Source organism: Coturnix japonica, chromosome 35, assembly GCF_054131305.1.
Source record: "Coturnix japonica strain WE chromosome 35, WE-NBRP24, whole genome shotgun sequence".
Taxonomy (NCBI): Eukaryota; Metazoa; Chordata; class Aves; order Galliformes; family Phasianidae; genus Coturnix; species Coturnix japonica.
The window spans coordinates 3,417,467-3,444,677 of NC_140697.1; the positions used below are offsets into that span (position 1 = coordinate 3,417,467).

General features: G+C 45.1%; 1 protein-coding gene and 2 long non-coding RNA genes across 3 annotated transcripts; 1 reads left to right on the forward strand and 2 right to left on the reverse strand.

The window, feature by feature from the left end:
• Positions 1-356: 356 nt before the first annotated feature.
• On the reverse strand, positions 357-1,783 carry LOC146755203 (uncharacterized). Its single transcript, XR_014938344.1, has 3 exons — positions 1,650-1,783; positions 1,060-1,398; positions 357-419 (listed from the first exon to the last, which is right to left on the reverse strand). It is a non-coding gene; the product is annotated as an uncharacterized LOC146755203 (long non-coding RNA).
• Positions 1,784-2,384: 601 nt separating this feature from the next.
• Positions 2,385-6,627, reverse strand: LOC146755204 (uncharacterized). Its single transcript, XR_014938310.1, has 4 exons — positions 6,464-6,627; positions 3,580-3,738; positions 3,172-3,314; positions 2,385-2,689 (listed from the first exon to the last, which is right to left on the reverse strand). It is a non-coding gene; the product is annotated as an uncharacterized LOC146755204 (long non-coding RNA).
• A 10,710-nt stretch (positions 6,628-17,337) lies between these two features.
• On the forward strand, positions 17,338-21,112 carry LOC146755205 (myosin-binding protein C, fast-type-like). Its single transcript, XM_085526275.1, has 4 exons — positions 17,338-17,347; positions 19,212-19,346; positions 20,245-20,514; positions 21,090-21,112. The coding sequence occupies exons 1-4, from the start codon at positions 17,338-17,340 to the stop codon at positions 21,110-21,112; spliced, it is 438 nt and encodes a 145-aa protein (XP_085382401.1).
• The last annotated feature ends 6,099 nt before the right edge of the window (positions 21,113-27,211 follow it).

The window sequence follows — 27,211 nt, forward strand, 5'->3', positions numbered from 1 at the left end:
TGTGGACCTTGACTCCACCTCCTCTGAGACCTCATTTAAAGGCTGACCACCACTGAGGCAGCATCTCTTGGAGATTGCTCCCCAGTTGAGACTGCCTCAGCTTTCTGGTCAAAACATCGACATTGGTGAGTTTTCCTTTGCTAACAACCTTTGACTATTTACCACCATCTTGGTTAACATCTTTTTATTAGCCACCCTTACAGAGACCATAAGGGTTTGGGCTTCCAAACTCTCAGCAAGCATTTGGATCAGACAGCTTCCTGCTGGAGAGCCCCCTGCATCACTGCTGCCTCCTTTCGTACTGGACCTGCAGATGCTTCAGAGCTCATTAGCATGGACTTCCTTCCTCCCCTCAGCAGCTGCTCCTGCACTCACCTTCATTCCTACTCAGATACCGGCCGCTTCCAGCACCAGCTGACCTGCAAGACACAGAAAGGAAAGGTGGGAGTCATGCAAACGCACAAGCCCAAGGCTGCATCACCACCACGTATGGCAGCCTCGGGAAGTCAGCTGCAACTACAGCCTTTGTCAGAATGGAAACAGGAATCGTCAGTTAAGTGTGACCTCTGAACTCATTGCCACCATCAGAAACAGGCACTGAAATCGCTCACTTCACTGCAGCTGGTTACCTCCAAATTCTTTTACTTTTAGGAAAATGCGGACACGGAATTGAAGGACACTAGAAAAGTGACATCTACTTCCCCGTAGGTGGTTAAACTTGGAAGCAGGACTTGAGCAAGAAAAGCTTCTCAGCTCAGAATCACAGAATTATCAAGGTTGGAAAAGACCTAGAAGATCATCTGGTCCAACCATTGCCAATACTTCCCGGATAAATCATATTCCATACATCACATCCAAACGTTTCTTGAACACTCCCATGGTCGGTGACTCCACCACCTCCCTGGGCAGTGCATTCCAATGCCTGACTACCCTTTCTGAGAAGTAATATTTCCTAATGTCCAGCCTGAATCTTCCCTGGCGCAGCTTAAAACCATTCCCTCTAGTTCTATCACTGATTACTCGAGAGAAGAGGCCAACCCCCAGCTCACTACAACCTACCTTCAGGAAGTTATAGAGAGTTATAAGGTTTCCCCTGAGCCTTTTCTTCTCCATGCTGAACAATCCTAGTTCCCTCAGCTGCTCCTCGTAAGGTTTGTGCTCCAGACCCCTCACTACCTTCGTAGCTGAAGACGTTCCAGAACCGCAAGGTTTTCTTGCATGGAGGGGCTCAAAACTGAATAGGTCAGACCTCCTTCTCTCCATCATTGCTGTCACGTGGAAGGCTGTCCTTGAAACTGCAGTGACTCATGCATCCTAACTGCACTCCATTGATGGAAGCACACCAGGCATCATCGCTACTTGCCGGTGGGTTCCTGTGCTGGCAAGGGATAGATTCACCTGAAAGAGTAGATACACAGCAGTTAGTCTAAACTTTCACTATCCAAGGAGGCAAAGGCTTGGTGCTGCCTGTCAAGCAGGCTTCAAGCAGCTTGCGAGACTCATTTGGGAAAGACAGGAGTCAACCAAAGATGTCAGGCACCACGGGCTCGAATGTAGGAATACAGAAAGAGGTACAAGCCCACTGAAAGCATGAATTCTACCTGCGTGGCTGACAAGCAGCTTTTTGAAAGCTGGATTTTCACCCTTACCTGTCAGGACCACGACTTCTGCTTCCCTGGCACTGCTCTGCAGTTGGCATTTGGCCACAGGGGATGGTTTGCCCAGGAATAAGCAGGAACGCCAACTGCCAGCTGGTGATTCCTTCCTCTTTCTGGGAGAACATGGTCTGGAGAGAGAAAACAGCATGTTGTCAGTCGTGGTGCAGGGTGAGTGACAAGCTGCACCGAGCCCTTGATGACAGTTGCCTGCTCCTGGCAATGCCTGGTTTCTGCTGAAACACAGCTTAGAAAAGCCCTCTGTTTCAAAGATTCATTCAGAGATGCTTCCATTCCTACAGCTTAGCCCCCAAAAGTCCTGCTGGCTACATTCCTCTCAACCATTTTGAGCAAGATGCAGAGCATGTGAGCAAAGGCTCAGCAGCAGGAAAGGACAGGAGCTGGCAGGTGTAACTGCTTTCTGAGGAACTGGGCAGCCATAAGGGAAGCTCAAAAGCATCTCTGACTCTTACGTTAACACCTCCTCGGCCTCAGCTCACTGCCATCTTTAATTTCTAGTGCCAGCAAGTCTGACCAACAGCTCTTCTTACAGGAGAAGTGCAATTGGTTTCAGGTGCGTGGCCCTGAAATCTGGAAAACCCCAGCGTTTCCAGGTACAGGCAGCACAGACCAAGATAGACACTAGCGTGGCTTTCTGCATCTTGTGACTGCCTGCCCAACCAGGAAGGAAAGGCACCTTGTGTGGCTCCACTGAGCCCGTAGGGCAACTGTGTGTAAGTTGAGTCCTTGGAGATGTAACGGACAAAAAGTAAACCAATAAAAATCACCCAAATAATGATGATGGGGGCTGGAAAGGGAATTCCTCTTTCTTTATCTTTCAGATGGAAAATCAATGATTGCGTCGAAGTTCCTCAGTACAGCTGCAGGCCCTTCCTCCGCTTGTATCTTGCTGCTCTGTGTTGCAACAGGAGAGCTGCTCTGGCCTCTCCTCTCAGCCTGTGCCTCCTGCATGGTGAGCAGCTTTGTGGATGGAGAGACCCACACAGACTTGGGCCCAGGCAGAGAACTGTGCCCTGCAAGGGAAAAACACAGGTGAGACGGCGGAGGAAGCAGCAGCACAGCCATCCCAGTTCTGCATATCTCTCAGAATTGCTCATCCGAGCCACTGAAAGTAGAGGAGCTCAAAATAACCGTGTGCTCAGTGGTATGCTCGTGGCAAAGGACACAGCCACAATTAAGAGCAGCTCACTGTATCAAAAACAGGCAAACAAAAATCCTAGAAAAACTAGGGGGCTGGGATTCCAGAAAGCTTTGCTGCCACATTTCAATCAAGCTTCACCTGCTGGCAAAAAATCTTAACAGCAGTGATGGTTTTCTCCAAGTAAGGTTTGTGTTTGGACACACTAAGGATCCAGGAATGGGGCACCATATTCTAACCTAAGCCCAGAAGCCTGCTGTCTCCTCGACAGTAATAGAATTTTCAAAGGTCTTGGAGAAGACCTGGATTGGATCAAGGTGCCAGATCAAGATCAAGCTAATGGAGGAAGACACTCACCTGCTCACTCTCCCACGACTGGTGTGGATTCGGAGCAGAAGATGACATCTGTGTGGCTGATGAGGAATTCCACCACAGCTGACTGAGTCTGCAGCTCCATGCAGGCAGCTTCAATGGCGCAGAAAGATTGGCTCTGCTGGGATCTGAAGAAAAGGCAGATCTTACAAGTCATTTCCCCAAGGTCATTTCCCCAAGTCTGAATTTCTGTAGCCAAAAACTGTCAGGTTGGGCTCTGGAGACTTCCGCAGTGGGCGAACAGCGATGCCACTGACGAAATTATCCTGGATCATCAGGGACACAGCTGTCCCAGCTAAACAAGTGAGTAGAAACTGTCATCTAGAAATTGTGCCCCTGGGGTTGGAGGAGAGCAGAACTAAGCATCGTGTTGAAAAGGAAAAAGAAGTTTACCTTAAGAGGTTTGGAGCCCACACAATTGCTAAGTTCTTCGCGTCCATGTTTATCACCGAGCAGATCCCAGCCAGAGACACCAAGTGTCTCATTAAGTCCCATGGGGACAGTGCACTGGTGGTCAGCACTGAGGCAGACTTGATGACTTCCAAGAGGCATCTGGGGAGCACAGAATCACAGAATGACCCGGGTTGGAAGGGACCTCAAGGATCATGAAGCTCCACTCCCCCTGCCTGGTAGGGCCACCTATCTTTCACATTTATTAGACCTGTCTGTCCAGGGCCACATCTAACCTTGCCTTGAATACCTCTACAGATGGAGGATCCACAACGTCCCTGGGCAGCCTGTTCCAGGACCTCAGCACTCTCCTAGTAAAGAACTTCCCCTACCAACCAACGTAAATCTTCCCTCTTTCAACTTAAAACCATTTCCCCTTGTCCTGATATTATCAGCCCTTTCAAAGAGTTAACACCCCTCCTGATTATACACACAGCCCGTGCCATCAAGGCCAAGCTTCTATCTCTTCTTGATTCCTAGTTCCATGGCGTGCACAGCATGCTGTGCTGCATGCACAGCACAGCTGTTCTGCAGAGGAACAGGGGCACCCAGTGACCAACAGCAGCCATTGTCTGCAAATACACAGCAACTTCCCAGGATCTGCAGCAACAATCTCCCCACACACTCCACTTCACACAGACACTATGACCCTGAATAGACTCAAGCAGCAGACTTAAAACAAGTCAGAGTTTTAGATTCCAGGATATTTGAGGGTCTATAATGTGTGAAATTCAGTTACACAACAGTGCCGAGGTGCCTGCGTTTCAAGCAACTTTCAGATCACAACCATGTAAAATAAAAACAAATTCAGTGCAGAAATAGCAAGCCTGTACCTTAATACCCATGAGATTATCCATTTTTTACTGCGTTCTGACTAAGTTCTAAAATTTGCTCATCCCAGTTCACTTCAACAAGTTCCACCAGTTCACGCAACGCAGTTCTGAGATCCTGTGTATGTTAGGCAGATAGAATTGAACAGTGCAGAAATAATCTCTGACAGCTTTAAGAGCTCCGTTCTGCTTACAAACTCTCAGTCCAAAACTATTCTCAGTTTTAAGGAAATGAACACCTGAAGCAGTTGGATCATCTGCCATTTGCCGCATTATGCTTCTTGGCATCATGATTAGCACAAAGGGTTTTCTGCTGTCCTGCAGAAATGGACAAAGTCCTGCTTACAAATGGACCAAGTTTCAGTGTACAGCAGAGTTTGTACCAGACTGAAAAGCCACGTCATTCAGTTCATGTGCTCAGGTTGTTATGCACTCCCAAAGGAAACAGAACTAACTGTTGGATTCTGAAGGCAATCTGTGGGGTCCTACATTACCTCCTGATTCTGGAAGAGGAAATTCTAATAGCAAATGCAGAACTTTGCTCTTCGTAGACATGAGAAGAGCTGGCATTTAGTAACATTCATTTCTGGGAAATCAAATGATGTGTCTCTATTTTTACTACAGATAGTATAGGGAGCAGCCAGTTGAAGAACCAGATACAAAAAATCCGCCCATTGGCAAGAAAATACTTCTCCTTAAATTCTGTATGCTATCATGGTATAGAATCAGGCTACAGTGCCACATAGGCCAACCAAGTGTAGAACCAAATCCACAAAATACTGGCAGACAAAGCAGCAAAAACAGGGACAATATTCAGCAGACAGGCCTTTCTACCCACAGCTCAGCATGTTCTGCCATCCGAAAAGCAAGGCCTCTTGTCAAGCTCAGCTATTTCCCTTCTCAGTGTATTCTAGCACCACTGATATCCACTGGTATCCTCCTGTAGAGTCCCATCATATTGTCATCATCCAAAGGGAAAACCCACACAGCAGAGCATACAGCAGTACACCCATGCTCCAAATATCCGCCTCAAAAAACAAAAAGACAAGCTTACAAACCTGAAGCACCTCAAATGGCTTCCTGACAGACTGGATTGTCTGCCCTTGCCAAAGCCCACATCTAGCCCATGAAAAGCTGGCTCTTTATCTCAAGAAAAAAAAACCTTATCGTCCCAGAGAAAGCATATAACCCTAATTCAATTGTTCTTCCACTCAGCTTAGAGCACTACTAAAACCAGCATCTTCACCTTAGCTCATCACACTGCTGCAGTTCCTTTTACAAGGATTTCACTGGCAAAAATGAAATCAAAGCCGTCACAAGGGATTTAGCACAGTTACGTGTTACTGGCTACGAGAGCTGTCAGCACAGTCACCTGTCAGGCTTTGCTGCTGTTCTCTTTATGTAGAGGCACAACAAGGTTCAGACACCTCACAGTGCAATTCTCACTTGGACTGTAAAGAAAAAGGAGGCTTGAAAAGCAGTGTGTGGAAAACAAAGAAACAAGAATTAGAACAACAGTGGGGCCATGGCACTTGTAGGAATTGCTCCGCCTTTAACAGCAGAGCGATTCAAGAAGGATGAGGGCATTCCAAACCAGACCAGTTTGGACAGATTAACAACTGCAAGTAGTGGGTTCCAAAATTCCAGACATCTCTCAGTTTTTAGTACACTGTGCATTACAATGGAAACAAGTCTTCACCTACAACTTGGAAGCTAAAGACACGTCTGACAAAACAGACTGCACAAAAATGATGGATAATTAACAGAGCAAATTGCTCTTTCAAAAACTTAGTAATAGAAAGAGATCTCTGAAGCTGTGTTTCTGTAGAGCCCCAAAGCAGTCGCTTGAGGCAGTTCAGGATTAGCCAGAGACAAACCAGCCAGCTGTGTGAACTGAGACCAATTGCACTTTTCCAGTCTGTGGCCACTGACAGCTTCTGAGAGCTACCAAGCAATGCAACCTAGCAGAATTCAGAAGGGAAACCAAGAGAGCCTACCTGAGCTCCACTGCCTTTCAATGCTTTGTGCAGAGGGAAGGGAAAGAGGGGAAAACAAACACCGCTCTACATCCCTCTGAGCCAATAGACACTTTGCCCTGGATTAGCTCTGGTGCTGCATAAGCTGGGCTTCCACAGCATGTGTTCAGGCGGTAATCAAGGCCTCCCTGGAATAACACAAAAAATAGAGAGAAACGTTTGCTTTAACAGAGTTTATGTCTTCTGGTCATAACACTTCAGAAGCCTCAGAGGCTTCTTCTCCTCTGTATATTTTCATTAATCTTAGATTTTGCTTTCATTCAATGTGACCTCACTAAGCAAATATTGTCTAAGACCATGAGCATCACATGAATGTGCAGATCTCAAGCTGCTCACTTATCTAGTACCCTTGGCATGATGCTTTCTTTTCCTCAGCTGATCATCTCGATTGTGCCTGTTGATTGTGCAACAACAGCCTGTTGGTCTCGATTACCTGTGAGAGGCTCTAAATTTGGCCAGGAAAAATCATTTGATGATAAATAATTCTCTTGGAATCAGTAAGGCAGTCTTCCCATTCTTTCTTACCAGCACCCATCTTACATGTTAATAAAGGCTTCTGGAAATCAGTTTGAAGATCAAGAAACAATTCAGTTCAAGCATATGCAATCACAGGATTTGTACGTCACCTGCAAAAGTCATTTTATTCTATCCACAATCTCATCTTACATACAGATCCTTAGAAGGTTCCTTAGGCACACCAACCCCATGCTCCTATTACAGACCCTTGCATAACACACGTGATATACCTACAAGATTATCTACAGCTTAGACTACAAAAACAGGGAGTCTAGCTAGAGAAAATAATCTACCTGTGCTTCTGAGCAATCTGTTAACCACTCTCACACAGTTCAGGCCATTCCAAACAAGATGCAATGACATGTCAGCCACAAAAACAGCTTGATTTTAGGGTGTTTGTTTGGACAAGCCCCTGTTGCATACGGTGGTCAAACATGCATTACTTGGGGGCACATTGTATTTGATTTAACAGATACTCTTACCTTTGGCTTTGCACAGAGTCCAAAGTCTATCAGCTTCAAATTGTCAATCAGCAGATTTTCCCGGTGGATGAGAAAGCAGTCAGGAATGATTTCCACCCAAATGCCCAAGGAAACATCTTTTCTCTTCTCTTATTTCCTGCTGTGGACAGTGGTTCCCAGTCTACTCAAAGCTCGCTCGCTCTCGCTGTCTCAGAGATCTTCACTGACTGCTGGCAAGTTCCCATCTTCCAATATCCCAGGTGGGAAATACTAGCTTGTATCTGTTGGAAAGGACCTGGGGACTAGGAGGACAAGTGGTGAGAGACCACAGGCTGAATGCAAGCCAGCAGTGTGCTCTGACAGAAAAGAAGTACAACAAGATCATCAGCTGCATTAAAAAGCAGCACAACCAGACCAGGACAAGTCATTCCTGCTTCAACACTCATTGCACCACATCTACAATACTGTATCTGGTTTTTGGCCAGGAAGGATAACAACCTGAAACAAACTCTGAAGCAAGTTCTATGGATGACCTCCAGCCTGTGCAGGGGGCTGAAGCTCCCACTCAGAGAAGAGAAGCTGGGGAGAATGATCTTTGTTCAGGGTGCCTTCCAGTAGCCTTAGATAGAGGGATTTCATAAGATGCCTAGGAAAATGCTCGTGCTGTAATGATTTGCTTTACTCCGAGATACCAGCAGCTTACAAAATGCAAAGCTCTAACCTACTGGTGAGGAAATATTTATTCAAGCCTTCCAGTACCTAACCTGTGCTTCAAGACTTCAGTGACAGAAAATCCATTGGATGGGGCCAGAGGAATGCATCTCACCCCACACCCTTTGTATAGCCACCATTTGTTTAAAGGATCACTCTTCCTTGAGGCACAAAACTAGAGCAGGTTACACAACAGACTGACACCACAAGGGCTTCTCTCGAGATACAAACTGCAGCAAAGAGCATCACAAAAATGTGAAACCAACACTCAGATCAGATCTGTGTCTCTGCTCTGCTCATTAGGAGCATCATGTTTTACTCCCCTTTCAGAGGAAGATACTTCTTCAAGGATAACAAAATCCAGCTCAGCTACAGAACATAGTACCAAATAGCAATAATTATCTCACGTTTCCTGTAGGGAAAGAATCCTAAGCACAAGATAATGAAGGATGTCTGAGCTTCAGCTGGGACTGAATTATTTTCTTCAGTGTCTGATACAATACAACGTTTTCATTCTAGAGAAACAATGGAGATAGCGCAGTGATGCTTACAGCTGCTGCCAGGCAGCGTTGTACAGAGCCACAGTCAATCTCAGCTGAGAGCCCAAGGAAGTGAGAAGGAACAGAACTAGGACAGCTGACTTAAACTGGCCAAAGGATATTCCATACTATATGACATATTGTGGAAGGAGTTTTGAAGGGGGTAGAACTTCATGTAAATCTCTTCCACTACTAGGAGGCTAACTGGACACTGATTGGTAGGTGGTGAGCAATTGCTTTGGCATTCATCATAACTCTGAGGGAAGAAAAGACACATTGCTGACACATTGCAGCCCCACATCCCCCTCTGCCCCCCCACAGCCCCACACCCCCCTGTCCTCCCCGCACTCCCCATCAGCCCATCCCACCTCAGTGCTGCCTCTGTCTCTTCTCTACTCTCCCCGTCCCAGCGCCGGCCTTCCCCGGCCTCCCATTGGGCAGCGGCAGCTCCGCCGGCTCCGATTGGCTGAGCCGCAGTGGGCGGGAGTGGCCGTTGTGGGGGGGGCAGAGGGGGATGTGGGGCTGCAATGTGTCAGCGTCAGGAGCACAGGTGAAGGCAGCTGAGCTGTGTGAGCAGTTGTGTTTGAGTCTGGCTGCAGCTCTCTTAGACCCCACTGAAGGGCTGAGTGCCACTGGGAAAGGATCTCTGTGTGGAGATTGCTTCTACTAGAGGTAGTTCTATCAGACTGTTCTATAGAGCTGTGCAGGGGCTGTAAAAGGAGCTGAGGGGGACTGTAGGGGGGATATGGGGCTGTGGTGGGCCATAGGAGGACTAGGGGCTCTAGGGGGCTGTGAGGGTGTGTAGGGGTTGTGGGGAGCTATTGGAGGATATGGGCAGGTATGGGGCTTTAAGGGGTGGTGTATGGAGAGATAGAGGGTTGTGGGGGCCTTAGGGTGATATGGGGCTACTGGGGGCTGTCGGGGACTGTGGGGAGGAATATGAAGTTGTAGCAGATTGTGGGGGTGTAGGTGTGGTATATATATGTACATCTATGGGAATATACATATGAAAAAGATAGATCCATGTGTGTTCTGGGCTGCACTGAAAAAGGGGTGGCCAGCAGGAGAGGGAGGTGATTGTCCCCTCCTGCTCAGCTCTTGTGAGGCCCTATTTGCAGCACTGTGTCCAGGCCTGGGAAGGATGTGGAGCTGTTGGGGTGGGTCCAAAGGAGGGCCACTGTGATGATCAGACGGAAATTTGGGTGAAGCTGCCTGATTTTATGAAGCTATTCCTGTTATTTTCTTGGTGCTGTGTTTCCCAAATGAGTGGTTTCTGGCTGTGCTGCAGCACCAGTCTGCATGTGAACATCAACTCTATTCACCATCTGGGAAGATCACGACTTCCCTTCTCCCACCAGCACCACTGAATTACAGTTACTCTAAGGAATCCTTAAAGAAGGGTTTATAGCTGTCATGTTATCTGAAGTGCTTGGGGCATTCTGATGCTATTAAGCTCTATGTATTAACAAGTTCAAAAAGAAAAGGTAGGCATCTGATTGTTGTGACAGTTTCTAAGTTATTTGGAAAGCTGTACCACCCAACCACTCCTTCTGTTTGATGGAGGTGACAAAGCTCAGTTTAATTTCTGACTGCTGTTTAAATCCTGAAGCTGGAGCTGGTTCCTGGAGCAGAAAAAGCTCGGAAGCTGTCCCTCCTACAAGCAGGCACCTCTGAGCAAAATATGACATCTCCGTTTCTGATGGTAAGGTCAGGAGACCTGATTCCAGCGTCTAGCTTTCGGATTCATGCTATGTTAGTGGGACCTTTGGCATCTAGCACTGACCAACAGCAACTGACAGGCTGGTAACAGTGCACCCCAAAACAGTTACGTTTCTATTTATGTTATGAGGGAAAATTGTATCGCATTGAGATTTCCAGTTTTTACTCTTTGCAGATCTAACTAGCTGCTGGAAGAATCCTGTACGCCATGTTCACACCATTTTCAATGAGCTGGATGAGTCTGTTGTTGGCATTTTAATACCACTGACCAGGCAGGCAATATGTATGGAGTATTTGGCTCTCTCTACAGTAATGAATATTTCAGTGTCTTCAACGTGTGGCTCATTGCTTCCATTTCAGGCTGCCCAGAGAAGCTGTGGATGCCTGTCCTTGGTGTTGAAGGCGAGGTTGGATGGGTGATGGGCAGCCTGAGCTGGTTAGTGGGCAGCCAGCCCATGGCAGGGTGTTTAGAACTGGATGATCTTGAAGGTTTCTTCCAACCCAAGCCCTCCCGTGATCCTATGATTCTGTGATTTCATTCAGGTTTATTGAGATGAGATGAGTTCTCCTAAATGCGCTGTTCTCCATATGATTATAATTGGAGTCTTAAATTATAATTGGGTGACTTAAAGCAGACACCATACCTTCTGATGGCCAAAATGAAATGAAATCAATCCTTTACTGTGTCAGTAGTCTGTAACTAGAGCCCATCAGGTAATTCCCAGCCTCCTGCCTGTATCAGTGGCTGCACACAGTGAAAAAGTCTGATGGGAATTTAACCTCTAAAATGTTCCAAAGCAACCAGAGGGTGAATATATTCACTATGCAAATACCTGCAGGAATAAGCTTGTCATGTATGTCCTCAGGTACCACAGTAGTTAATGGTGGGACTCAGTAGGTCATGCTGAAAGTTGAGTCTGCTGATCTTGAAGGTCTTTTCCAGCTTACATGACCTTATGCTAATATTTCTGTATTTCTTTCTGTTCAGCTCCCAGAAAACCTCCCACCCAGCCCCCAGTTGACCCCGTGGTGAAAAATAAAACAGAAACCTCAGTGACGCTGGCATGTTCCCCTCCGAAGATGCAACCCCCATTCCAATCGATGGCTACATTGTGGAACGCAAGAAACTAACTGGCTTCACCTGGGTGAGGTGCCACGAGTCTCATGTCCCCGTCCCAGAGTTCATGGTGAGCAATCTTTCTGAAGAGGCTGATGATCAGTTCCGAGTGTCTGCAGTCAATGCGCATGGACAGAGCCCGTCTCTGGAATTCCCAGGGAGCGTGCACCTTGGTAAGCACAAAAGCCCCAATGGAAATGGGTCAGTGTGAGCTGAGCAGCTGTGTTGGTTCCCTAAAGTTGTTTTCTTTGACTTGAAGGATAGTAGTGCATTAACACACCAAAAGCTTTCCCTTATTCCTAGTTCTCCTATCTCCTATCAACCTCCAGCTACCACTAAAGTGATACAAGTTATGTTTCTGTGACAGAGACATGAATATTATTATCTTTTGATATCTCACATGTGCAAGAGGCAGAACTTTCTGTAACAGATTTGAAGCATAGAAGTGCTTCTTCCAGCACTCATGCAAAGGGTGTAGTAGAAATGTACCTATGATTTAATCTTCCATCTCTAAATGAGATCCCAGACTTGCATCTAAAGAGCATTAAGACAAACGTTGTTCTTCCTCAGAACCAGTCCTGGCTGTGAAATCCCCACTAACAACTGGTGAAGCTGTACCTGGAAGGAATGCCATGTTTACTATTGACCTTACAACAACGTGTTGCGGCACTTGGTACATCAATGGTAAAGTCTTACAGGAAAGCGAGACCTGCATCATCAAGAGAACCCAAACTACTCACAGCCTAATGATAAAGAACGTCACCAAGAACGATGATGGAGCAGAAGTGAAATTTGTTGCCGAAAATGTTGATGTCAGCACCAAGATGAAAGTGAGAGGTATTTGCTTTGATCCTTCTCCTTTCCTCTTCCAGTCAAGGCATAGTTGCTGTGATCTGCTGATTAGAACTGGGGCTGCAGGCATTCACTGACTGTACCAAATACCTGAAATTGCATCCCATGGACTGATGTGAGTCCTGGTAATGACCTAAACATGATAGCACAGAGTGTAGGGTAAGCCAATCTACCCAGCTGCTTGGTATCTGAACCAGATTGCTTCATGCCAGCTGATGAATGTCTGCAGTTCACAGCTATTGGCCAGTGCATTCAGTCACCAGGTTTACCACTGCATCACCATAGAGCAGTACTTTCAGCTCCAGGTTCAAACAGCCTTTCTGATTGCACTGGAATAGTTTAGAAGTAGGGGAGCAATCATTCCAATAATATCAATCAGCGTTGCATGACCAAATATAACAAATAAACATTCGTGATGGGAGGAGCTGTTTGTCACTGGGTGGAAACCTCTGCAGAAGCATGTTTAGAGCATTCTTAATCAGTAGAAGGAGATGTTTGGTTGATTTTTACTTAGTAAATCTGGCAAGAAGACCAAATTAAATATCTTGAATTGCTCAGCACTGACATGTGGAAGAGACCTGTGATGAGTCACAGGGATGTTTACTTAGCTGTCATTCCATGATGGGCTTTTTCTTACACAGATGTAGGGAGAAACTGAACTTTCCCACGCAGGTCTCTGTTTTGCTGCAGGGTTTAGGTCTGATCTCTGATCCACACGCTGGGCCTTGATTGCAATAAATGAGAGCCCTTTGTTTGCTCCAGTGGAATACTTTCCATTTCTGCAGTACCCTCTGCAGAAGACACAAATGCAAATGCACCTTCTTCCCAGCAACAATTGCCTTGTTCTTTTTTACACTGAGTATGCATGAGGCTCTTCATCATATTCTTCTGGCTTGTCACCCTTGTTGATCCATGGAGAAACAACAAAGCCCTAGAGTAGTGTATGCACTTTGGCATTGGAGAGCTTACTTAATTGCTTCTTCTCAATGAACAAACTCCAGAGAGGCATGGAGACAGCTCCAAACAGAATTGAATAACGGGACTAAACTTATGGAGAGCAGAACTTCCTGCCACGGCTTGTCAGCTAGTCTTAATTTTGCTTTTCTTCTCCCTCTTTGTCACGTTAGCATAATATTTCATACTGGCAGGTCTGCCCTCAGAATTAACTGGCACAGGCTACCCAGGGAGGTGGTGGGATCCCTGGAGGTGTTCAGGAACTGTGGAGATGTGGCCCTGATGGATGTTATCAGGGAGCATTGTGGGGTGGGTTGGGGTTGGAATCAAAGGAGGACCCCTATGTATTTCAGCAGGAAGCACTACTGGTAATAAGACTTTTGGAGCAAATCCTGGTAGGGCCACGCTCAGCTGGTCCAGTCCGGAGGCTGTTCCTCCTTCCTGCAGTATCTGCAGTGATAACCAGCAGCTGCTTTTGTGTGGCTGGGCTCACATCCAGCAGTGGTGAGGTGACTACAATTATTCCACTGTGTGTTAATAGAGGCCAGTTTCATCATCTAACTTTTGCGCTCCAATTAACTTCCATAAAGGAATTCTGTTTTTCTTTTCAGTCCTAAGTGTTGTCTCCATCTTTTAGGCTCGATTTGTTTTCCAGGGGGTTACAATGCAGTAATAGAACACCCTCCATTTATTTCCTTCTAGTTTGCTTGTTCCAATTCTTTCCGCAGTTTTCCGAGTTTAGACATTTTCTTTAAGCCCTGGGCTTCTTCCTTTGGCTCTGTCCCCTGTACAGTGTATGTCTTTCAACTTGTGGAGATAAGGTAATCTGGTACGTGGTTTATAAAAGCTGCCAATTTGCCAGCTTCTGAATTAGAATCTAGCAATTAGAACTAGGATTAAATGTGTATGTTTGGCCTTATGATAAATGAATGCCTCATGGTCAGCAATGTCCCTGCAGTTCTTTACCATCGTACATATTTTGTGTGCCCATATTTTGTTTCAGCACTGGCAGACTTCATAAACAAAGAGACAACTGGAGTCACGACTTGAGCCCTGACATCTGGGCTTCATTCTTCTAGTTCATGAATTGCCTCAGCACTTACATCATCTTTAAACCTATGACTGAAATGGTCCTAAGTTCTTAGCATGGGAATCCAGTCTCCTCTTTTGACAAATTAAACTCCACATTTGGAGAGTTGAGTGTCTCCTGCTGTACCCGAAGGACGTTGTGATCTCTGAGGTGTCTCCCTGAGGTGCTGTAAGCACAGCCATTAGCTCATAGTGCAAGTAAAGCACTGTCAGGTCAAGCCTGGAGGAGTAATGCTTGTCACTGACATGTTCCTGTTCAGGGTGGAGCTGGAGGATAAAATAACACAAGAAATTGTCATTGAAAGTCAATATCTGTGAAATTCAACTGGCTGCATTCACAGAACCTGGCGTTAAGATCTGGTTTCTGGTTTCTATCTTGAACCTCTTTTCCATAACCCAGTCCTCATTTATGAACTGAAGCTGTACTGAAAGCCTTTTGCTGTGTATGCTCATGCTGCAGTGCAGCGCTTGTGACCTTTAACAGCACATTCACGTTCCTCTGATCACAGGATCCTTAAGGTTGATTAATACCCTCTAGTCCAACTGCTCACCCATCACCACCATGATGCTCACCATCAGCAGGCTAAAAACTCAGCAGAGATGATAGATCAAGCACAACACTGGATTTGGGATGGCTAGAGATTCCTAAGATATTGAAGGGTTGCTTGCAGGTGGTGTTGGCTCAGGTATTCACCCTGCATCCCACCTCCCGTTCTGTTTGGTTGAGAATCATGCATTCTGCAATTTCACTTTGTAATTCAAAGCCCCTTTCTTTATCTGTTGAAAAACTGATCTAAAACAAGCCAAGAAGACTCCGTTGGAACTGGTGGATGCAGAACAAAGGCATCCCCAAAGGACAAGTTGCACTGTTTGATGAACATTATTGGATGAGAGTTAAGCTAAGATTTAAAAAGTTCTGGGGCTGTCTCTGAGCATCAAATCCAGAGGAAGCCTGCATGATTCCCTGAGAATGGATACCTCCTACTTTGGTGTAGGGTGAAGGGAACACTAGCAGTAACTCCTATCACAAAATGTCACGTGGCTCAGACAAAAATGCCATCAAGAGGGGGCTTAATTAGGAGCAACAAATGGTCACAAGATGGTCTTAGGGCAGGGAAGTAATCTATCTATGTGATACTGATTGATGCTATTAGTTCTTAACAGCTTGACTCTAGAGGGGCTGTTCTTCTTTGGTCACCTAGTTTTAAAAGAATAGATGGCTCCTGTCTATTACAATTTTTAATACATTATTTGTTCACTGATGCCATAAATGTGCCTGGCATAGCAATTGGCCTTGGTATATCCAGTGACTGAAAGCAACAGTTGTTGCTGTAAGAAATGCAATACTAAGCTTGGTCTGCCTGTAGCTGACAGCCATCAGCTTGCTCCTCAGGCAGGTTCTGTCTGGATGGAATGAAGGGCATGAAATACTGATGTGCTTATCAAACGCTGCTTGTTAGCTTAGAGACAAGGTGTTGAATAGGTTTGTTCATGCATTGAAAACACGTTACTTAGCTGCCTTCATTTTAGCTTCAGAAGAACGTGTGCAGAATACAGAATTGTTTAAAAGAAATAAGAACTGTCTGCATAGAACTTACTCTTTCCTTACACAGGAGAATCAAGCACACGTTTGTATGTGAGTATCTCCAGAGGTGAAACTCGATCACCCAAATGTAATGAGCAGAGACATTACAATCAGTTCTAACTGTATCTTCATGCTGTGCTGAATAAGCCTGAGTCAGGATGTAAACCACTTTCTCTTTTTTTCTTCAGATGAAGCCATTAATGTTGTCAACAAGCCCAAAATGACTCCAGAAATATCAGTCAGTCCTTCTGAAGACCTGGAGCTGGTGTGTGAGGTGTCAGCTGCAAGCGGAGCTGTTGTATGGAAGAAAGATCAAACAGAGGTGAAGCAGGACCAGAAGACAACCATCATCTCCCAGGGGACGCACCGCAAGCTCATGGTCAAAAATGTGACCCTGAAAGACCAAGGGAGCTACAGCTGTGAAACAAAAGATGACAAAGCAACATTCCAAGTGAAAGTCAGAGGTGAGAAAATGCTTGGAATCCCAGAGATAAAGGAACGCTTCATTTTGTGTGTCTTGCATTTGGAGGATCAACTGACAGCCTCTCTGGTGCAAAACATTTTGGCTCTAGGACTTTCTCTGTCATCTAGTCTCATAGCAACACTTTTCTACATGTGCTTTTCCATCCAGGAATGAATTACTGCAACAAACCATAGGCAAGGAGGGTAACTTGTGCAGCTCTTGTAGTCAGCTGGTGTCTGCAGGGTTACAGTGCAAGAGCACACCAGGCATGCAAGGAGTGAGAAAAGGGGAGGTGTTTGAAGAGATCTGGTTACAAAATTTGAGTGACACAATTAGGTGGAAAATGCCAATAATCAGACTCATAAATGGCCTGGGTTGCAAAGGCCCACAGTGCTCATCCAGTTCCAACCCCCTTCTTTCTATGTGCAGGGTTGTCAACCAGCAGCCCAGGCTGCCCAGAACCACATCCAGCCTGGCCTTGAATGCCTGCAGGGATGGAGCATCCACAGTCTCCTTGGGCAACCTGTTCTAGATGGCCGTTCCCTTCTGATTTACTGGAAATGTAGAGAGACATCAGAAGAAAAAAAGATAAGATAGGAGGTTCAGCAGTGCATGCAGGTATTCTAAATCTCATGTCCAAATCTGCTATCAGACTGCAAAATGTTTAGCTTTGTGATATGATGTGATATGATATGATATGATATGATATATGATGTGATATGATATGACATGAAATGATATGTCTATCATTTCCCAAGGCAAAATAGAGGGGAAAGTATTTTCCTGTCTTAGTGAGGCATCACGATGCTCCCTGTGAAGTGCAAGTATAATGAAAACGGGCAACTGGAATAAGCTCTGCAGCAGACTACAGCAAAACTGTGTGACTCTTGTGATGTCCCTGCAGAGAAAGAAGACGTGTTTACAGAGAAGGACAAGATACAAAAGGAGATGAAGGCTGCACCAACAGTAAACGCCACGCTGAGCTGCGAGGTGGCCCAGGAGAAGATGGAGGTGAAGTGGTACAAGGAGGGGAAACTGATCACCTGGAGCAAGAAGTTCAAGGCTGAGTCAGAGGGCAAACAGCGTCGGCTGGTGGTGAGCCAGGTGGAGAAGAAAGATGCAGGGGAGTACAGCTGCGAGGCTGCTGGCCAGAAACTCACCTTCAAGATTCATGTCACAGGTGAGACAGGTGTTGTCTGAAATACAGCAGAGAACAGTAAAGTAAAATCTAGTTTCTATTATACAGTGATCCAGTTGCAGTAGTCTGTGCTGAGGTTTTTTCCCTAGACTTGATTGCCTGGGTTTGTAGAAAGTATTTGGTTTTAGTATGGCACAAAGACCTGTTTTAGTCTGTCTGTAGAATAATAATTACTGATATATGTACAATGGAAGCAATATTCAAGATATTATTCAAATCTCTCCTGTGCCTGAGATCCCAAACTGTAATTCTTGTTCACCGAAACATTTGACTAAGATAAGTATGTGCAGTGAGGCTGGAGTGCATGTTGTACGTGCAGCCTTTCATGGCAGGAGAAGCAGGAACTTCTCCTAGTAGTACACTGCCTTTTTCCTATGCCTTTATGTTGGAGGCTGCATCTGGATAGGTGAGTCTGCTACTCACAGTAAGAGACCTGGTAGAGCTGACTATTCCCAGAGCTCAAAGTAAAATAGATATCTGCAAATCACACACAAAGAACAAAGGACTACATTGGTGAGCATATTTCCTTTGTGTCTTTGACAGTCACAGTTGTGGCAATGGTAGATGCCATGAGGAGTCTGTTCAGGAAGCCAGGAGTACTGTTCTGGGTCATGAAAAGGCAGCCAGTGGTTTGACTATCACACGTTTATGTGTTTTGATGTTTCACAGTGGGTCTGAAGTAAAAGGAACTCAGGTTTTGGTTGCCTGCAGGACAGATGTTCTTTTGGGTTCAATATGTTTGCATAGTGACTTGCAACCATGGGACTGGTGTTCAAGGACCCTCTTGGTTCCTTCAGTTCCTAGGTTCTTTCTTGCCTAGATTTGACACTTTGTTTCTACAGAAGAGCTGATATTCTCTAGTGAAGGCTATTAGTTTGGGCACAAGTGGTAACCTAAACCTGTTCCAAGCTGTACATACAAACCTGCAAGATGGTCTCATTTCAGTCCCTCAGTCAATACTTTTTCTTTTCTTCCCTCAGAGCCAAAACCTGTGTTTATAAACCAGGAGAAGGTGCAGAAAGAGCTGAGTGCTGCCCTGGCAGCAAGTGCCTCCCTCAGCTGTGAAGTAGCACAGGATCCAATCTAAGTAAAATGATCCAAGGATGGAAGACTGCTTGCCTCCTCCAGAAAGTTCAGAATGGAATCTGTGGGCAAAACACGGCGTCTGGTTGTGGAGCAGCTGGAGAAGAAAGATGATGGGGAATACATCTGCGAGGCTGCTGGCCAGAAGATGACCTTCAAGTTGGAAACAACTGGTGAGCATTTGCTTTGGGAACACTAAGCAGCTTTGGTGGGATGTGGATGTGGGGGAATGGCTGGTTTCATTGACATGAGAGAACAGGCAGTGATGCTGTGAAACCAGATGGATGATGCTCAGCCTGGCCATGTGCCTCAGAGCTGTTTGCTCAAGGAAGCCAAGTGTAGTTGTGGGTTTGCTCTCAAGAGCACAGTTTGGTAGGGATGAGTTGGCGGTTGGACTAGATGACCTTAGTGGTCTTTTCCAGCCTTAGTGACTCTGTGGTTCTCTGCTTCAGGAAAGACCTACTCGCTGACTTACACACGTGTCCAAGTCAAGGATGCCGCAGAAATAAAATCTGTAGCAGAAAAGGCAGAATCTCGTGCCCATCTTACAGTGAAAGGTAATTATGCTTCTGATGACGATTTTGCTTAAATTATCTTATGTTATAAACCAGCTAACATCCTTTGCTTTAATGTCAAGGAAGTTAAACACCACCATGACCTTTCACAGAAATAAAAGCTCCAACCTACCTACCTTTGTGCCCACAAAATATCCAGCTTGTCTTTTGGGATTTACTTTGCTAAGTAAAACAGGCGATTTTCTTAGGAAGTTGATTTTCTACCTTTAGACTTCAGATTTGTGTTTGAACGTTGAGGGATAAAAACATAGCTTGAATTTTTCTTCATCTTCTCTGTATGTTTGAAATGAGCACAGGTTGTGTTTTTTTTTTAATATATACAATGTTAGGTATATATATGATGTTAAGGGTGATAAAGAAAAGGGAGACATTTGAGTTAGCACAGTACTCAAGAGTTCAGTCCCCAGCTTTGCCACTGTTACAATTATAAGGGCAAGAACATCCTGGAAAATGAATTTCTCCTAAGTAGAGTCATTACATTTGAGCTACAGAGACCTTTACTAGGAGAAAACTTGTTGTTCAGAGCTACGTTGCTGTATTTAACCAAAGTAATTATCAATGTCTGTGTTTCACTGATCCTCTATTCCATTTCGTAATGCTAGGAGTTTGATATCGAGATGGGAAGGTCATGATTTGATTTGGATGTTGGACTGGGAATCAGAAGATCTGGGCTCTCTTCAGGTTGTCAGTCTTATTGTCTGACTTCTTAACAACTTTCCTTTCTTTCTACTACATTTTTAATGAAGTTTTAAGGCATTTTGAGCTGATAGGTGTAGTGTTCATGTGCAGTAATGCTGACATGAGTAAGTAGGGTGATAATGTATGGGTTTTTTACATTCCTTCTAAATCTCTGCTTTCTCTTGTTCCATCCTTCTTAAAGAGCAATCCATTAATCTAGTAAAGGAGCTGTGTGATGAGGATGTGACTGAGCCTGAAGAAGCCAAATTTGAATGCGAGATATCCATTCCTTCTATGAAACCTCCCAAGTGGTATCTGCGTGAAGAAATCTTACAGGCTGGCAGAAACTTGATTATGCAGCAAGAAGGCACCATCCACCGGCTGACCTTACCGAAAACCACCACTGATATGACAGGCACCATTCAGTTCTCAATTGGCAAATCCAAATCCACAGCCAATCTGCTCATCAGAGGTAAGATATCCTGGCTTGATTTACATCATGAAGATGAAGAATTAATTACCGTACAGTCTTCCTTCACTGGAGTCTTTGAAATATTGTGTGTTTTCTGGAGGGTCTGCTCCATTTCCTTTTAAAAGTCGTTGGACACTAAATAAGACAGCTGCATCTCAGTAAAAGATCTGTTTGAATAGTTGTGATGTGCTTACTATTCAGACCTACAGAGCTGAGGTTTTGTCCTTGGCTATACCAAAGAAGTCAAATCAGGTGGAATTAATTGTATTTCTGAACTAGACAAGTTTAAGTTTGGTAGCACCTAAATTTGATGCAGTTTGTCATTGATTTCATCTGAAGGAAACTTCCAGGCTTCTTATCTGCTGTTGTCCCCAGCGTAAGAGTCTCCATTCACATCCTAAAGTACTTGTTATATTTTCAACTCACTCTTATTTGAAAAAAAGCCTCAACTGGGAGCAATTTAATAAGCACAGAACAAGAGCTGGACCTTGCATTTAGTAGATAATATACAGTATTACTTTATAGAAATGTAGTCAATGGCATTCCCTATAGGCAATCGTTTGTTTTATCTTTAGAGTGGTTCAAAGAACAATTGTGAACATGGAATTAATTGGAATGGAATAGATGCAAGAGACTTTCCTCTTCTTCCAATTGTCCTCATCCTTTCTTCTCTTCCACCCCTGCTTTTCAGATTACCATTTACAAATCACCAGGAAGTTGGAGGACAAGACAGCTTTGGAACGTCATTCTGTCATCCTGTCCTGTGACTTCAGGCCTTCTCCCAAGGTTGTGAAATGGTTCAAGGGCCACACACCCATCGAGCCCTCTGAGAAGTACAAGATCAAGAGGGATAAGCATTCAGCAGAGCTCAAGATTCTGAAGCTGAAGCCCGATGATGCTGGTGTGTACAAGTGCAAGGCAGAAATTGCAGAGACTTAGGCCACGCTGACAGCTGAAGGTATGAGCATGGAGGGTGGCCTCTTCCATGTCCTATTTCACCTCAGATTTCTCTTCTTAAGGTTCTTATTTTTGTAACAGTTCACCTTGTTTCCCCACAGCTCGCAATGTAGAAGTGACGAAGCACCTGCATGATGTGGAAACTGAAGAAGAGAGCTCTGCTGTCTTCTCCTGCGAGCTGTCCCATGATGACGAGGACGTGGGATGGTTCCTGAATGGCAACCTCCTTTACACCAACAATTACAATGACATCAAGAACGTTGGCAGTTGCTGCACACTGACAATGAGTCAGGTTAAGCCTGAAGATGCTGGCCCAGTGACAGTGAAGTCAGACAAGGTGTCAGAAAGCGCGCGCCTGAAGGTGATAGGTGGGTCTGGTCACAACCCTCCTGGATGTAAGAGATGCTAAGGAGCTCCAGTTCATTCTATTGTGAAGCAATCCTGCTTCTAAAGCTCACCTCTCTGGGGTGACAAGTTATCAGGGGCTTTCTTCCAGTGGAAGGTTCCATTGCAGCAGATATCAACGAAGGAGGATGGTTTTGGTGTCCTGCCAAAGCATTCCATTGCTTTTTATCATCATTTTACTTAACACAAGAAGAGTTACAGGAGCAATTTTTTTACTGCTTCAGTGCCATGCAGTGTCAATGCTGTTGTCTCCAAGGATTTATGACTGCAGGGAGAGATCAGCTTATCCTCTTAATCCTGTGGCCTGCTGTATGAGCTCTGCTCCATGTGAGGGCAATGCCAGCTCTCCAGCTTTAGAAGAGCTGCATCCCAATAACTTCATATGATATCAGTCCCACCCACAGCAATGCAGGCTGTCCCTCCTGTTCCCTGTATTCTCCTACTGATTAGTTCAGAATTCCTTAAAGCGCATTCTGTCAAGAGACATGAAACCGCTTTAGGTTCTATATTGGTGTTGTCAGTACTGGTAAAGATTTATTGATCTCTCCTTAAAAAGCTGAAAGCAACTGGAAATGTCTCAACTTCTGTATCACGTTGTTCTGTTTTGGCTGTTTAATTGCAGAGAAGCCTGCTGTCTTCATGAAGTCCTTGGATGATGTTTTTGGTGAGGAGCGGGGTGTGATTAAATTGGAATGTGAAGTCTCTAAAGAGAAGGTCAAACCAGTGAGGAAAAAGGACGGTGTTGTGCTCACTTCTGGCAACAAGTATGAGCTGGTACAGTCTGGGAAGACCCTATGTCTCCTTCTCCATGACCTCGAGAAGCCAGATGCAGGTTTCTATACCTGTGATATTGGCACTGATGTTGCCAAGTCAAATGTCGGCGTTCAGGGTAAGTACTGTGGAAAGTGAAGGAGTGCTAAAAGCACATTCAGTGTGGTCACTATGTCTTACACCTATTCCCCCACGAGCCTTAATAGTTTCTACAATAGAACTGTATTTCTGCAATTTAGCGTAGTGATGTCTGGAAACTTCCCATTGCTTTTGAAGTAAATGTATCTCCTTTTGCCATGAAAATCACAAAAAACGTCAAGAATGTCCTGGAAATGTTTCCTTTCTAAACATCCCTAAAATGTAGAAATGGTTTGAACACCAGTAGGGGTAGGATGGTAACAAATTAGCTAATAGAAACATTTAATGTCTTGTCGTAGGCAAAACCCTTTTTCTCACGCAGCATCCTAGAGTTGTGCTCTCTGTTAGGTTTTTCCCTCTGTAGCTCATTGAATCTTCATTGTGCTCCATGGACTGAGCTGCTCTCCTTGTAGTTCTTCCAGAGCAAAGCCAAGAGATTCACGTCTCTTTTTTTTTTATAGCTTTCTGGTAATTCTGAGAGGAGAATGTCTTAGAGAATACATCAGTGAGGAATGCAGCCATGATCTGCAAATCCTGAGTTCAAACACCAGTACTGCTACTCACATTGGTCACGAATGCCTTTTCTCCATCTAAACCTCATACTAACCTATCTCTTATCTTCCAGAGCTGAATATTGGCATTAGCAAACGGCTGAAAAACAATGAAATCCAGGAGGTAGAAGATTGCACTTTTGAATGCATTCTGTCCCATGAAAGCATTGATGAGTTCAAGTGGACACTGAATGGAAGCAGAGTGGAAAGTGGTGGGCGATTTAAAGCTTCTAACGTGGGTTGGTAAGAGACTCTCCTTATCAAAAGTGTGACTCCTACTGACTCTGGGGAAGTCGTTTTTATTGCCCGTGGTCTAACCTCCAAAGCCTCTCTGTCTGTGAAAGGTAATGAGATGGGAGAGATTCTGGGGTCTGATTCCTTCAACTGTCTTCTGATAAGATTGTCATGAGAGCTAACTCATAATATGGTTAAAGTGAATAGCAACCTTCTACTTGAACCTTGAAGCACTGAGAATTTCTCTTAAAAATAAGTAAAAGGAGGAACCATTTGACACAAATGTGAGAACTACCCAAAGCACTGGGGTAGTGTTGGAAATGGGCATCTCACTACAGCTTGTTCCATTAACAGTAAATCAGGAATGATCTGTTGAGGGAACTGTGGGAGCAATATCCTCTAAGTATAAGCTGAAGGGATGGCCTTCACATCATCTAGCTGTACAACAAATTCCTATCTAGAACATGTGCATCTGAGAGCATCATCTGAGGCTCCCAGTGTGATCAGTGGAGAGAAGGAAGAGGCAGTTTTCAGACATGGTTCATCATCCTCAATGGGGTAGATTTAAGAGAGAATTAATGGTGCCTGGAATTCTATTGTCTGTACTTTACAGATTACTGCTGGCTGTAGGATGGCCTCTGTTGCAAGTGCCTCTCTAACTTATCTCCAGCATGTAGATGCGTGTATTTTGAGAGAGGCATCCTACCCTAAGTGTATGTTACTCAAAAAGCATGTTTTCTTTCAGAAAAACCTACTGAGGTAACAAAACAGCTGGAGGATAAGACAGCAGCAGCAGGGCAGGACATCAGCCTGAGCCGTGAGCTGTCGAAACCAGATGTGAACATCAGGTGGTACAAGGATGGCAAAGCAATCAGAAAAAGCCAGAAGTACGACTTGCAGCAGGAGGGAACTGGGGCCATTCTGATCATCCATGACTCTACCGCCAAGGACAGCGGGGAGTACACCTGTGAGACAGAGGACTCTGAAACAAAAGCCAGGGTCACTGTGCAAGGTGAGTTGAAAAGCACACTGGGGATGGCATGTAGAGAAGTCGAGGTAAATATCTGCAGCCTGTGGGTGATGTTTTTCTCATCTGTTTCCTTGAGCGGGATCAATTCTTAGTTTTCAGAAAATATGGTGGATTAAAATATTTTAGTTAAAATAATCTCTAAACTGAATGATAAATGGCATGAGAAAGCAAAGCTGAGAACTAAGCTCCAGAAGAGAAAACAAAGTCCAATAGGGCATATTTAGAGACAGGTGAAGAACCCTTGAGCGCACTGAGGAGTACTAGCATACTCTGGAATGTCTCTTGGGCTCCCTACAGCACACATACTTGCTCTGGGGCATGTCTGGATGTCTGTAGAGCTAATTGCAGGGCCCTGAGAAACCTCTGGGGCACATTAGGGGGCACTGGCTTCCATGTGAGTGTTCCCAGGTTCCCAGAAGTCAACAGGGAAGCCTTTGGAGACCCCTTGGGAAGACTCAGTGGGGCCCTAGAGTGATGTAGCAGCTTGTGTTGGTTGCATCTGCTTGGCAGGGAAGCGAGTTCCCTGGTGGGAGCTGACTGACTGGGAGGTGATTCCCTTGGTTTAATTAATTTAATTACCTGGATTATAATTAAATAACACTGTTCAGCATTCAATCAAGATTATATTTTTCCAAAGTACTGCAGTCATGCATCTGTAGCAGCTTTCCTAAAATATATCGAGTTTATTCAAAATTCCAGTGATGCTCCTAAAGCACTTGAAGTGCATTTGAGGTGGCGAGTGACAAAACAGCTCTGAGAGAATCACCATCAAATCAGAACATTGGAACGGTAACTAATAGCAGAGATTCTGATAAGAATATTTAAATTTTCAAATTACCTTTTTCTAAAGTTGTATTTCACCAAGTTTCATCAATATGCACACTGAAGAGCTGACTTGCTATGTTTCTTTTTATAAAAAATCATGTGTTACAATTGAGAAAAGAAGGTATAGCATGTAACATCCTCCAAGTAAAGTGCAAAAAACATTTTTTCACAGTTCCAATTAATGTCTTAGGTTTTGTTCAGACTCACTAAATGATGTATTTCAGGGTACATCACATGGGAATATAAGAAGACTATTCAGAACAGGAGCTGCAGAGCAAGATGAACAGCATGTGAAGGTAAGGCCGGGAACCAAGGACACAGCTTTTGTGTCACTCAGCCACCTGTGGCAGAGGTCAGGATTTCAGCAGGGATTTCTGCAGACGTTCCTTGAACACCCCCAGGGTGGGTGACTCCACCACCTCCCTGGGCAGTCCATTCCAGTGCCTGGCCACCCTTTCTGAGAAGTAATATTTCCTAATGTCCAGCCTGAACCTCTCCTGCCGCAGCTTGAAAACATTCCTTCTAGTTCTATCAGTAATGACACGAGAGAAGAGGCCGACCCCCAGCTCACTGCAACCTCCCTTCAGGAAGTTATAGAGAGCAATGAGGTTTCCCCTGAGCCACCTCTTCTCCAGGCTGGACATTCCCATCTCCTGCAGCCTCTCCTCATATGGCCCCATTGTGCTCCAGACCCCTCACCAGCTTTGTTGCCCTTCTTTGAACACGTTCCAATGCCTCAGTGTCTTTTTCTCAGTGAGGGGCCACAAACTGGACGCAGAATTAGAGTTGTGGCCTCACCAGTGCTGAGTACAGGGGGACAGTCACCTCTCTGCTCCTGCTGGCGTCACTGTTTCTGATGCAAAATGTATGTAAGTGTCACATGTGTGACATCCTTCTTGATGGAGTTCTGTGACTGGAGTTCAATGGATTTGAGAGCTGACTTGAAGCCTGTGGGCATCACCCAGGAGTTGGGGTGAGAGGATGAGGCGTAGGAACAGGAACCTCTTTGGTTGTTATTAACTCCCAACTTTTTGGTCAGGAATCTCTGTGTGTTTCTTTATCATGTAAAGAACAGAGTCATTGTGCAGCTTGTGAATGAATTGATTCACGCCTGCTGATTGGTGCTGTTCTCTACAGGGAGCTGCAATGGAAATGGACACTTGTGGTCCACTGTCCAGCCCCCTCCCGTGTTGGATTTTCTTGGCTTTGAGACACGTCTTCCAGATGCACTTTGTGTTATTTCTGATGTGTTGACCTGTTGAGCTCCAGCCCCAAAGGAGGATTCAAGTACTACCATTGGGAATGTAGTATTTCTTGCTAAACAGAATTCGTGTGCACCCTTGTCTTTCGTCTGCACAAAGGATCTTGTAATCATCTCTGTCTGTGTTTCTTTTAGACCCAGAGATGGAGCAGAGAGGAACACAGACTTGGGTGAATCTTCATTCAGGAGCAGGGACACGTCATGCTCATCTGAGGTGTCTGGCTGACAGCAAGAGCAGAGAGGTAAGTTTCATAGGGTCGCGTGCCCATTTTATTTTATTTTTCATTCATGATGCATAGAGGCGTTCCCCAGACAAAGTGAGCATTTCTCAACTGGACTTTCTAGAAATGAGCTAGGCAGTGAAAATGGGTTTGAAGCATTCCTAAGAGCCCCGCAAGAGAATGCTGAGAGTTAATCTGGCACCCTCCTTTGGAAACGTCCGTTGTCTGTCAGCTCTTCAGCTGTGCCCTAACACCTCCCATTGCGCTGCAACACCAGGATAGAATTCCAAGCCCACACTGAGTC

Bases quoted from the DNA above. Each gene is read 5' to 3' on its own strand.
- LOC146755205 (XM_085526275.1), top strand. The intron at 19,347-20,244 runs GTAATTATGCTT...TCCTTCTTAAAG, and splicing joins TGCCCATCTTACAGTGAAAG to AGCAATCCATTAATCTAGTA. The intron at 20,515-21,089 runs GTAAGATATCCT...TTTTATCTTTAG, and splicing joins AGCCAATCTGCTCATCAGAG to AGTGGTTCAAAGAACAATTG.